The 13,315-nt window shown below is 49.0% G+C and overlaps 1 protein-coding gene across 2 annotated transcripts in view; it reads left to right on the forward strand.

The window, feature by feature from the left end:
- The first annotated feature begins 314 nt into the window (after window positions 1-314).
- The window catches only part of RAB11FIP3 (RAB11 family interacting protein 3), a 113,103-nt gene continuing 100,102 nt past the window's right edge, over window positions 315-13,315 (forward strand). For both annotated transcript variants that reach the window (XM_017510881.2, XM_017510882.2), the window contains exon 1: window positions 315-1,347. In XM_017510881.2, coding sequence (XP_017366370.1) covers window positions 667-1,347 — 681 coding nt within the window. In that variant the 5' untranslated portion in view covers window positions 315-666. The remainder of the gene's footprint in view (window positions 1,348-13,315) is intronic.

Genomic DNA, 13,315 nt, shown 5'->3' on the forward strand with positions numbered 1-13,315 from the left:
CTCGTCCGCAACGTGCGCAGGTCGCGGTCGCTCCCGCTCGTAGTTGTGCGGCGGGAACACACCTTGCACGACCTGACCCCGCGCGCCCCTGTTCAGGGACGTCACGTCACTTCACGCCCGCGCTCACAGCCTCTGAGCATCTCCACGGCCGGCGCTTGAGAATGTGAGACAAGCCCGGCCAACCCCGCGGTGACGGCCGCCACACTGCCGCGACGGTCCCGGGGCGCGCCTTTATAGCAAACCGGCGAGGGGCGGGGCCGGCGCCGCCCGGACGTGCTGACGTCAGGCCCAGCGGAGGGCGGGGCCGAGTGGCGGCGGCGGCGGCGTTGGTTCTCCGGGTGCCTCCGGCGCCTCAGCCCCCTCAGCCTGCGCCTCAGGCTCCGAGGCCTCCAGTCCCCTCGGCCCCGGGCCGCCCGACCCCTCGCCGCCCTTCCCAGGCCGCCCCGCCGCCATGGGCCCGCGCCCGCCGCGCCGCCGGGCTGAGGGCAGCTGAGGCGCGGCGCGAGGATGGGCGAGGACGGAGCAGGGCCCGAGCGCCAGCCCCAGCAGCCCGGGCGCCCCGCGCGCGCCCGCCCGCGCCGCCGAGGGGATGCCCGCGCCCGCCGCCGCGCCCTGAGCGCCTTTGTCTGCCGCCCGCGCCCGCCGCACCACTAGCCTCTCGGGAGCATGGCGTCGGCCCCGCCGGCCTCGCCCCCGGGCTCGGAGCCGCCGGGGCCTGACCCTGAGCCTGGCGGGCCGGACGGGCCGGGGGCGGCGCAGCCGGCGCTGGGCCCCGCGGAGCTACGCCTCGGAGCGCCAGCCGCCGGCCCCGACGCGGAGTCCCCGGGCCTGGGCGAGCCTGCGCCCGGAGCCGCTGCGGACTGCGGGGCGCGCTGGAGCGCCGGGCCGGCCCCGGGGCTGGAGGGGAGCCCGCGGGACCCCGGGCCGCCTGCGCCGCCGCCGCGCGGCTCCCCGGGCCCAGGGCCCTGCTTGGAGGCGCCGCTGCCACGGCTCGGTCCGTGTTTCCCCTGGACCGAGGAGCCCGAGTGCGGCCCCCCGAGCTGCCCGGAGAGCGCGCCTTTCCGCGCGCAGGGGCCCGGCCGCACCCTCCGAGCCCGGGACGAGGTCGACCTCTTCCCTCCCTTCCCCGCGCCCACGGCGGGAGCGCTGGCGCCGGAGGAGGGTCCCGGGGCCCCGCCGCAGCCCTCGGACCTTGGCCGTTCGCACCCGCTTTCGAGCGAGCCCGCGGCGAGTCAGGAGGACGGCCCCCGCCTCCGAGCCGTATTCGATGCCCTGGACGGGGATGGGGACGGCTTCGTCCGCATCGAGGACTTCGTCCAGTTTGCCACGGTCTACGGGGCAGAGCAGGTACGGAGTGGCCGGGGCCGGGGCGTGGGAACGGGCGGGCGCGCGGCTGCCCGCGGGGTTGACGTGGGAACGGCCGACGCGGCCCCTGCAGTCGGGAAAGGCAACGGCAAGACCTGCGGGTCCTGCTTTTTTTGCTTATTCACCCCTTCGGCCCTGGATTTCTGGTTGAATTCGCTGGAGTCCCCCTTCCCCCCTTAAAAGGAGGTTCTATTCTGGGGAGTCAGTTTCTTCCCCTCCCCCCGGCACCTGGTCAGCTGGATCTTACCGAGGTCAGCTCCCGGCCTGGGCACACCCTCCCGGGGACCTGATCGAGGTGCCCCTGAACGAAGGCCCAGATACTGCTCGGCCGAATCCACCCAGCTTCAAGCCGCAGAGGCCAGACTGCCCAGGCACCTTGAGATCCTGCTGATAGACACCTGTTTTGAGCACGGTTACTTGACTATGTATGGTTGGCATCTTCTCTACTTAGATTTCATCTTTTATTGTTTGGGAGATGGTGAATGCTTGTAGAAGGTCCCGAAATTAAAAATTTTCACTTTGGTGCCTTTGGGGAGGAAGGGAATGAGCCTCCAAGCTCGTGTGTGAAATGCTCGGTGGCAAATACAGAAGTCTACCAGAACACCATTAGGGCCACCTCCACTCTCGAAAGAGAGGTGAAATGCATGGACAGGCATCATACACAGTAAGTACAGCGTGCCAGGGGTCCACACGGTCCTCAGGGCGCCTGCTCCTGGGGGGAAGGTGGGCCCCAAGGTGGAGTCGTTTCTGTCTACCTCACCACTTAATGAAGTTTAAGTGGAGGTAACCGCAGGGCTATGTGTGTTCTGCCAATTACCCGGTGGACATCAGATAATACCAGTGTTCACTTCTAAATATTTTACTTAGTAGGAAATCCCTAAGGTGCTGATCTGTCAATTTTTGTATTTTGTTGATTTCTCACACATGCAGGCATCTGCTACGTGGGTGTTCAAGTACAGATGCATGTTTAAGCCAAGAGGTCTGTAAGAAAAGTGGTAAAATTGGCACACTGCTACTTAGGGTGTCAGTCATAACATTAAGAACCTTGATGAGGAATGCATATGCCCCCTCAGCATCCACTGTATCCTTTGAGAGTGTGAAGAACAGAGTCCTGATAAATCAGGGCTCCTTGCCTAGTTCACACTAAGACGGGCAGACAGGTGCCTGCAGTGCTCACTTGCTTACCTCTGGTTGGGATATTGTCAGGATGAGTTTCCATCTAGTCTAATGGGCATTGAAATGTGTCACTGATAGTTTCTTGTATGGTCAGCATGGATGGTGGTTGCTGGTCCAGGTGCTTTGCTGCGTTTCGTTCTTGCCCCTGGGCTGGAGAGCACCTTGAGCTCCCTTGGTTGCTGTTGGCTAATGCGCCGTGTCTTCTCCCAAACATACTCTTGCTTCAGTACAGCAGAGTAGTTAGAGTACCACATTTGCTTTTCATGACGGTAACCCAACTCTGATAGAGAGCTTCTGTGAGGCGCAGGTATGTTTCCACTGGATTATCACCACAGTCCTCTGAGATGGTAACTAGGCAAGCAGGATTCATCCCACTTCTCGGGTAAGAAACCCGAAACCCAGAAAGGTCAAATAGCTCTCCCAAAGCCTCACAGGGGTAGAACTAGGTCTTTTGGCTCTGAGGCCTTAGATGGCTCTTCTTACTTAGTTTGGTGGCTCACAGTATCCCTATTGTGATATTATTTTATCTTGTTGACTTTTCATACAATTATTTTTATTTGAGAAACATCTTTTGTCATAACCTCCCTTATTGATCACAATGGGAAAAACTTTGGGTTGCTATTTGGGGCTGAGCTTTCTTGTCATCACAAAGTAGAAATGAGTCAGAATTCTTTAGTCTGAGAGCACCTGGTGGAATTTGAAGGTTGGGGACAAGGGCTAGGTGACTCGGCGTTTGGTGAGGATGGGAAAGTGGAAGGGATTTCCTGTGGCATTACTCCTTCTGTCTGTTCTTCTGGACGGCTTAGGAAGAAGCAATTCTGGGCATGGTCTGAGTGCCTGGACTTGGGCCGGCTTCCTGGGACGGAGGAGAGCTCTTGATTTCCTCAAGCTAAGTAACTGTTTTGCATTAGGTAATTTACAGGGTATAGAAAGGTTGATTTTCATGTTATGTAATCCTGTAGCCATCGTTCAGTTTCAGCAGTCTTGGTTCATCTGTAAACTCCCCACTCACTACCCCCCGATGATTTCTGAGGCAGATTCCTGATATTATATCATTTCTTCCATAAGTGCTTCAGTATACATTTCCAAAAGATAACCATTCTATTTTTTTTTTTTTTTTTTTAAGAACAGAGTCTTACTGTGTTGCCCAGGCTGGAGTGCAGTGGCGCAATCTCTGCATCGGCTCACTGCAGCCTCTGCCTCAGCCTCCCAAGTAGCTGGGACTGCAGGTGCCCACCACTGCGCCTGGCTAATTTTTGTATTTTTAGTAGAGATGGAGTTTCACCATCTTGGCCAGGCTGGTCTTGAACTCCTGAGCTGGTGATCCACCTCCCTCGGCCTCCCAAAGTGCTGGGATTACAGGCGTGAGGCACTGCGCCCCACCAAGATAACAATTCTTTTTATTTATTTATTTATTTATTTTTATTTTTTTACGGTGCTAAACAATTCTTTTAAAAACATTAATGATTTTTATTTATTTATTTATTTATTTTTTGAGACGGAGTTTCGCTCTTGTTACCCAGGCTGGAGTGCAATGGCGCGATCTCGGCTCACCGCAACCTCCGTCTCCTGGGTTCAGGCAATTCTCCTGCCTCAGCCTCCTGAGTAGCTGGGATTACAGGCACGCGCCACCATGCCCAGCTAATTTTTTTTTTGTATTTTTAGTAGAGACGGGGTTTCACCATGTTGACCAGGATGGTCTCGATCTCTTGACCTCGTGATCCACCCACCTCGGCCTCCCAAAGTGCTGGGATTACAGGCTTGAGCCACTGCGCCCGGCCACATTAATGCTTTTAAAAAAAACCCCTGCAACAGTTCAAATAACTGGATAATAACAAGATCATACATTTTTGTACTTTCCACCTTGAGATTTCAACATACTGAGCACATGAGACTCTTAGACAAGTCACATTACTGTCTTCATGATAACTAAATTATCTTAATTTTTTTTTTTTTTTTTTGAGATGGAGACTTGCTTGCTCTGTCACTCAGGCTGGAGTGCAATGGCACAATCTCAGCGGACTGCAACCTCTGCCTCCCTGGTTCAAGTGATTCTTCTGCCTCAGCCTCCTGAGTAGCTGGGATTACAGGCACCCGCCACTACACCCGGCTGTCTTTTGTATTTTTAGTAGAGACGGGGTTTCATCATGTTGGCCAAGCTGGTCTCAAACTCCTGAGCTCAGGTGATGCACCTGCTGCAGCCTCCCAAAGTGCTGGTATTAAAGTCATGAGCCACCTCATCCAGCCAATTATCTTAATTTTTATCAAATTTTCAGAGGTAGCATATTCAGTGTCTTCTATGTAATGTTTATGAAGGTAGCATTTTAAATTATTTAAATGGATTGAATTTTTAATAGAAGCTCCTGTTTATAATATAGATGGCTTTTGTGTCCCTCTTTAGCAATGTCATGGTGTGTTTGGATCTAATTACATCATCTGGTGATAGATGAGGTGTGGTGTAATGTAACAGTGTTATTTTAGCAGGAATCAGCAGATGAAAGGAGTAAGTGGAACTTTCTGGTTTTATCTTCTTGAAACAGGAATTTATAGTCAGACATGTCCAGGAATTAGGTGTGAAGTTGGAATAGGTGCTTTTTAAGGCTTCCACTATCTCTGGAGATTGACATAACCACTTCATGCTGAGAGGACTGATGCTTTTGTTTTTACTACCACCCATCCCCATCGTGAAGCAGACATTGTTAAATAAATTCTAAGAGTGTTGTGAGAAAAGATTACTTTTTTTTTTTAAGATGATAACTTTCCGAGTTATTTTTACAGTCACTTAAGCATTTGCATTTTAATAGCCACTGATTCTTTTCAGAGAATGTCCTTCAGTAACCTTGGTAGGCATTGTCTGTCTTCAGTACTTGCAGAAATAGGCTGCTGAAGGAAGTGTCTATGCTCAGATCTTCCTACCCCTTTTTTTTTTTTGAGACAGAGTTTCACTCTGTTGCCAGGCGGCAGGCCAGAGCGCAGTGCTCGGCTCACTGCAACCTCCGCCTCCTGGGTTCAAGCAGTTCTCCTGCCTCAGCCTCCCGAGTAGCTGGGGCTACAGGTGTGCGCCACCACCCCCAGCTAATTTTTGTATTTTTAGTGGAGACGGGGTTTCACCATGTTTGCCAGGATGGTCTTGATCTCTTGACCTCGTGATCTGCCCACCTCAGCCTCCGAAAGTGCTGGGATTACAGGCATGAGCCACTGTGCCCAGCCATTTTTTTGAGACAGAGTTTCGCTCTGTCACCAGGCACCAGGCTGGAGTGTAGTGGCGTGATCTTGGCTCACTGCAACTTCCACCTCCTCGGTTCAAGCAGTTCTCCTGCCTCAGACTCCCAAGTAGCTGGGACTACAGGTGCGCCCCACCATACCCAGCTAAGTTTTGTAGTTTTTGTTAGAGACGGGGTTTCACCACGTTGACCAGGATGGTGTTGCTCTCTTGACCTTGTGATCCTCCCACCTCAGCCTCCCAAAGTGCTAGGGTTATAGGCGTGAGCCACCGTGCCCAGCCACTTTTTTTTTTTTATTTCTGTACCTCTACTGTTGGCAGTAGGAAGTTCCTAGGGATATTTGACTGCCCTTTTTTTGTTTGTTTGTTTGTTTTGAGGCAGGATCTCAGTCTGTCTCCCAGTCTGGAGTGCAGTGGCCAGATCTCAGCTCACTGTAACCTCCACTTCCCAGGCTCAAGAGATCCTCCCGTCGTAGCCTCCTGAGCAGCTGGGACGACAGGTGCACATGACCATGCTCCTTTAATTTAAAAAAATCATTTTTGGCCGGGTGTGGTGGCTCACACCTGTAATCCAAGCACTTTGGAGGCCAAGGCAGGCGGATCACTTGAGGTCGGGAGTTCAAGACCAGCCTGACCAACATGGTGAAACCCTGTCTTTAAAAAAAAAAAAAAAAATTAAGAAAAAAAAATTATTTTTGTGGAGATGAAGTATAGTATAGTGATAATTGCCCAGGCGTATTATGGAACTCCTAAGCTCAAGTGATCCTTCTGCCTCAGTCTCCCAGAATGCTGGGATTGCAGACATGAACCATAGCGTCCAGCCTGGCATCACGTTTTGTTTGCTGCTGTATCATTTCTAGTCTTAGCCTTGAATCCGAGTGAAGGTCAGTGTGTGTGAATGAGAGTGAGCATGTGTGTGTGTGAGCAGTTATATATGTGAGCTGGTGTGTGTGTGGTATGTGTGGGAGCATGTGTCTGCAGGAGCAGGGATGTGTATATGTGGGAGTAGGATGTGTACGTGGAAGTGGCATGTTTGTATATGTGTGAGCAGGTGAGTATGAATTCTGGGTCTACATGTTGACTTGCTAAAAGGCAGATGAAGTTTGGGTTACATAAAACAGAAAATGACCAATAATTCCACTATCCTGAGAAAAATACCATTACCATTTTAGTACGTTTCTTTCCAGATTTTTTTTTTTTTTTTTTTTTTTTTTTTTTGAGACGGAGTTTCGCTCTTGTTACCCAGGCTGGAGTGCAATGGCGCGATCTCGGCTCACCGCAACCTCCGCCTCCTGGGTTCAAGCGATTCTCCTGCCTCAGCCTCCTGAGTAGCTGGGATTACAGGCACGCGCCACCATGCCCAGCTAATTTTTTGTATTTTTAGTAGAGACGGGGTTTCACCATGTTGACCAGGATGGTCTCGATCTCTTGACCTCGTGATCCACCCACCTCGGCCTCCCAAAGTGCTGGGATTACAGGCTTGAGCCACCGCGCCCAGCCTCTCTTTTTTATACATAGACATAGACACACAGGTGACTGTCTATAAAAGTACACAATGGAGATCATATTGGAGTGGAAGGTAAATTATTTTTATAGATGTTCATTGTGTGATATTGTGCTGGCCTAGAGCCAGAACCAGAGCAAAACTATTTTATAAAATACAAAACTGTTTTTAGATAAGTTGAAATGGCTGCCCCATTCTCCTCACAATAACTACTGTCCTTGGCCTCTGTAAATAGATCTGTTAGTTTGTTCTTCAAAACTATGTAAAGCTGCTTACCTTTTCTTATCAGTAACTGCTCTCTGTGGCCCTAATGTGACAGGCAAGCAGTCCTAACCCATGCCATCTTGGCTCCTGCGACTTGTAATAAGTAACTAAGGTCTGTGATTTCCACCTTAACCAGATAATGTATAAACAAATGTTTATCTTGACTTCTGTAAACCACTTAAGTAACAAACGGAATGACAAAAGTCCCCTAGCCCTTGGAATGTCCGGAGACCCCCACCCTCATCTCTGCCCAGGAGGTAATTTACAGAATCCACTAGCCCTCGGAATGTCTGAAGCCTTTTCATCCCCATCCCCGCCCCTCACCCCCACTCCCAAGGTGGTTTTTCGGGTATAAAAAATCGTGGCACCCTCCTGTTGTCGCCACAGGTTGGAGAGACGTGAGTCCTCTGTGGTCGCCGGCATAATAAATGACCCTATAATCTGGCATACTTTTGTCTTGTGATAACTTTCTACACTCGGTCAAATACAACAATTGTTTTAAAAGAAACCGTGCCGGGTGCAGTGGCTCATCCTGTAATCCCAGCACTTTGGGAGGCCGAGGTGGGCAGATCACGAGGTCAAGAGATCGAGACCATCCTGGCCAACGTAGTGAAACCCATCGCTACTAAAAATACAAAAATTACCTGGGTTTGGTGGCACATGCCTTTAATGCCAGCTACTCTAGAGGCTGAGGCAGGAGAATCGCTTGAACCTGGGAGGTGGTGGTTGCAGTGAGCCGAGATTGCTCCATTGCACTCCATCCTGGCAACACAGCGAGACTCTGTTTCAGAAAAAAAAAAAAATAATAAAATAAATTACCCTGGTGGAGTGGTTCACGCCTGTAATCCTAGCGCTTTGGGAGGCCAAGGTGGGTGGATGACCTGAGGTCAGGAGTTTGAGACCAGTGTGGCTAACATGGTGAAACTCTGTCTCTACTAAAAATACAAAAATTAGCCCGGTGTGATGGTAGGCGCCTGTAATCCCAGCTACTCCAGAGGCTGAGACAGGAGAATCCCCTGAACCTGGAAGGCAGAGGTTGCAGTGAGCTGAGATCCTGCCATAGTTCTCCAGCCTGGGTGAAAGGAGCAAAATTCTGTCTCAAAAAAATAAAAAGAAACTAATACTAGTAGGTAAACTAAGAAAGATTAGGAACACTTGTGATCCCCCATCCATTAAGAGGTAATTATAGCCGGGCACGGTGGCTCACACTTGTTAATCCCAGCACTTTGGGAGGCCAAGGCAGGTGGATCACAAGGTCAGGAGATGGAGACCATCCTGGCCATGGTGAAACCCCATCTCTACTAAAACACACACAAAAATTAGCCAGGTGTGATGGCGGATGCCTGTAGTCACAGCTACTCAGGTGGCTGAGGCAGGGGAATTGCTTGAACCCAGGAGACAGAGGTTTCAGTGAGCCGATATCCTGCCACTGCACTCCAGCCTGGTGACAGAGCAAGACTCTGTCTCAAAAAATAAATAGGTAATTACTTAAACATTTAATGTGTGAACTAAAATGTATATAATACATGCTGGATTGTACATAAATGTTATGATTTGCATGTGTGTTGCTTTGAATCTGCTTTTTGACCTGTTATTTTTTTTTTTGAGATGGAGTCTTGCCCTGTCGCCCAGGCTGGAGTGCAATGGGGCAATCTCGGCTCATTGCAACCTCCACCTCCCCGGTTCAAGCCATTCTCCTGTCTCAGCCTCCGGAGTGGATGGGATTACAGGCGTGTGCCATCATGCCCAGCTAATTTTATGTGTTTTTATTAGAGATGGAGTATCACCATGTTGGCCAGGCTGGTCTCGAACCCCTGAGCTCATGATCTGTCTGCCTTGACCTCTCAAAAAGTGCTGGGATTACAGGTGTGAGCCACTGTGCCAGACCTTTTTTTTTTTTTTTTCTGAGACAAGAATCTCACTCTGTTGCCTAGGCTGGAGTGCAATGGCACGATCTTAGCTCACTGCAACCTCCGCTTCCCGGGTTCAAGTGATTCTCCTGCCTCAGCCTCCCAAGTAGCTGGGATTTCAGGTACCTGCCACCACGCCCACCTAATTTTTTTGTATTTTTAGTAGAGGCAGGTTTTCACCATCTTGGCCAGGTTGGTCTTAAGCTCCTGACCTTGTGATCCACCCTTCTTGGCCTCCCAAAGTGCTGAGATTACTAGCATGAGCCCCTGTGCCCAGCACCTTTATTTTGTTTATTTATTTTTTTAAGACAGAGTCTTGCTTTGTGACCCAGGCTGGAGTGCATTGGTGCTGTCTTGGCTCACTGCAACCCCTGCCTCCTGGGTTCAAGCAATTCTCCTGCCTCACGCTTCCTCAGCTACTTAGCTGGGATTACAGGCGCACGCCACCACTCCAGCTAATTTTTTGTGTATTTAGTAGAGACAGGGTTTTGTCATGTTGGTCAGGCTGGTCTTGAACTTTTTTTTTCTTTGAGACAGAGTCTCGATCTTCCACCCAGGCTCGAGTGCAGTGGTGTGATCTCAGCTCATTTTAACCTTCGCCTCCCGGATTCAAGTGATTCTTCTGCCTCAGCCTCCTGAGTAACTGGGATTATAGTCGCATGCCACCATGCTCAGCTAATTTTTTGTATTTTTAGTAGAGACAGGGTTTCACAGTGTTAGCCAGGATGGTCTTGATCTCCTGACCTCATGATTCGCTGGTCTCTGCCTCCCAAAGTGCTGGGATTATAGGTATGAGCCACCACGCCTGGCCTGACCTGTTTCTTTTACTTTTTTTTGTTTTGAGACGGAGTCTCACTTTGTCACCAGGCTGGAGTGCAGTGGCACGATCTCAGCTCACTGCAACCTCCGCCTCCTGGGTTCAGGTGATTCTCCTGCCACAGCCTCCCGAGTAGCTGGGACTACAGGTGCGCATCCAGCTAATTTTTATGTTTTTAGTAGAGATGGGGTTTCACCATGTTGGCCAGGGTGTTCTCGATCCCTTGACCTTGTGATCCACCTGCCTTGGCCTCCCAAAGTGTTGGGATTACAGATGTGAGCCACTATGCCCAGCCCCTATTTCTTTTTAATTGATAGAAATATTTGTACGTATTCATGAGATAGGTTCACGTGATATTTTGTTGTAGGTATACACTGTAATGATCAAGTTGGGGTATCTGTCACTTCTATATCCTCTATGTCATTTTTATATATTGAGAGAGTTTCTAGTCCCTTCTTCTAGATATTCTGAAATATACAACATATTGCTGTTAGATTTAGTCACTCTACTCTGCTACCGAAATTAGAACTTATTTGTTCTATCTCTTGTATGTTTGTAGCCATTCATCGGCCGCTGTTTACCGTCCCTGATCCCTTTCCCAGCCTCTGGTATCTATCATTCTATTTTCTACCTCCATGAGATCCACTTTTTTAGCCCTCACATAAGAGTGAAAATGTGCGATATTTGTGTTTCTCAGCCTGGCTTATTTGACTTAACATAATGACCTCAGTTTCCTTTCAACATAATGACCTCAGTTTCCTTTCATGTTGCTGCAAATGACATGATTTCACTTTTTTACATGGCTGAATAGTATTTCATTCTGTATATATATCATATTTTCTTTATCCATTCAACTGTTGGTGGACACTTAGATTGATTCCATATCTTTGCGATCGTGAATAGAGCTGCAGTAAACATGGGGTGTAGGCATCCCTTTGGTATATAGATTTCCTTTCCTTTGGATAAATCTCAGTAGTGGGATTGCTGGATTATATACCTAATTTTTTTTTTGAAATTGACGGTCTCTGATATCAGGTATATATTTACTTATTTAAAAAAAAAAAGTTATTTTTTATTTTTTGAAACAGTTTTGCTATTATCATCTAGGCTGGAGTACAATGGCGAGATCTCAGGTTACCGCAGCTTCCCCCTCTTGGGTTCAAGTGATAGTCCTGCTGCAGCCTCCCGAGTAGCTAGGGTTACAAGCATGTACCACCTCGCCTGGCTAATTTTTTGTATTTTCAGTAGAGACGGGGTTTCACTGTGTTGGCCAGGCTGGTCTCAAACTCCTGACCTCAAGTGATCTGCCCGCCTCAGCCTCCCAAAGTGCTGGGATTACAGGCATAAGCCAGTGAGCCCGGCCAGGCATATACATTATTTATTTTTTCCATATAGGGTCTCACTCTGTTGCTCAGGCTGGAGTGCAGTGGTGCAATCACTGCCCACTGCAGCTTTGACCTCCCAGGTAGCTGGGACTCTAGTTGTGTGCTACCATGCCTGGCTAATTTTTCTATTTTTTGTAGAGACAGGATTTTGTCACGTTGATCTGCAACTCCTCTGCTCAAGCGATCTTCCCAACTTGGTTTCCCAAAGTTCTGGGATTACAGACGTGAGGCACTGGCCTGGCAGGTGTATACTTTAATGGATAACTCAAATTTACTTGTTTCCAAGAAGATTCAGAATTGTGAAGAATGGCCGGACGCGGTGGTTATGCCTTTAATCCCAGCACTTTAGGAGGCTGGGGTGGGCAGATCACCTAGGTCAGGAGTTAGCCAACATGGCAAAACCTAAACTCTACTCTCTCTTTTTTCTTTAAAAAAAAAAAAAAAATATATATATATATATATATATGTATATATATTTAAATAAAAAAAGTTGGGGTTTCACCATGATGGCCAGGCTGGTTTTGAACTCCTGATCTCAGGTGATCCAGCCACCTCGGCCTCCCAAAGTGCTAGGATTACAGATGTGAGCCACCAGGCCTGGCCTAAACTCTACTCTCTACTAAAAATACAAAAATTAGCCAGGCCTGATGGCAGGTGCCTGTCATCCCAGCGACTTGGGATGCTGAAGTAGGAGAATCGTTTGAACCCAGGAGGCGGAGGTTGCAGTGAGCCAAGATTGCAACACTGCACTCCAGCCTGGGTGACAAGAGCGAAACTCCATTAAAAAAAATTATTAAGGACTATTCTAGTTTAGGATCTAACATGCAGGAAGAGTTTAATTCTATGTAGATGGTCTGGCAAGGTTGTCAGGGGCACCAAGCTTATGGATTGCTTCTCTTCCAAGCACCTGCTTTGTTTAAATTTGGAAAACATTGAATCTAAACACTAGTTACATCAGACAAAAGGGTTAGGCATCCTTTTAAGTCTATTATGTAGCTCATAAATGTGATAATTATAAAGGCTCCAAACTTACTTAGATCAGCACTCGTGGTGATGTACTAAATATATACCACACTTATAGCCATGTAGAATTGTTACAAGTGAAAGAAGGTTTGAAGAAATATTAATGGTACTTTTAGGCTGGGTGTGGTGGCTCATGCCTGTAATCCCAGCACTTTGGGAGGATGAGGTGGGTGGATCACGAGGTCAGGAGATTGAGACCATCGTGGCCAACATGGTGAAACCTCATCCTTACAAAAAATACAAAAATTAGCTTGGTATGGTGGCATGCACCTGTAGTTCAAGCTGCTCAGGATGAGGCAGGAGAATCTCTTGAACCTTGAACCCAGAGGCAGAATTTGTAGTGAGCCGAGATGATGCCACTGCACTTCAGCATGGGAGACAGAACAAGACTCTGTCTCAAAAAAAAAAAAAAAAAAAAAAAGGTATGTTTAGTTTGCGCGCGCGCGCGCGTGTGTGTGTGTATGTGTTGGGAAGATGGGAGGGAGGAGAGGGTGTATGGTGGAAATGGATTGCTTTTATTTGAGGTCTTGGCTATATTTTCTGTTATGTTACTGATTTTAGTTATTTTGAAAAGTAGTGCCTTTGGGCTGGGCGCGGTGGCTCACGCCTGTAATCCCAGCACTTTGGGAGGCCGAGGCGGGTGGATCA

Source organism: Cebus imitator, unplaced genomic scaffold (assembly GCF_001604975.1).
Source record: "Cebus imitator isolate Cc_AM_T3 unplaced genomic scaffold, Cebus_imitator-1.0 Scaffold444, whole genome shotgun sequence".
In the NCBI taxonomy this organism is placed as follows: Eukaryota; Metazoa; Chordata; class Mammalia; order Primates; family Cebidae; genus Cebus; species Cebus imitator.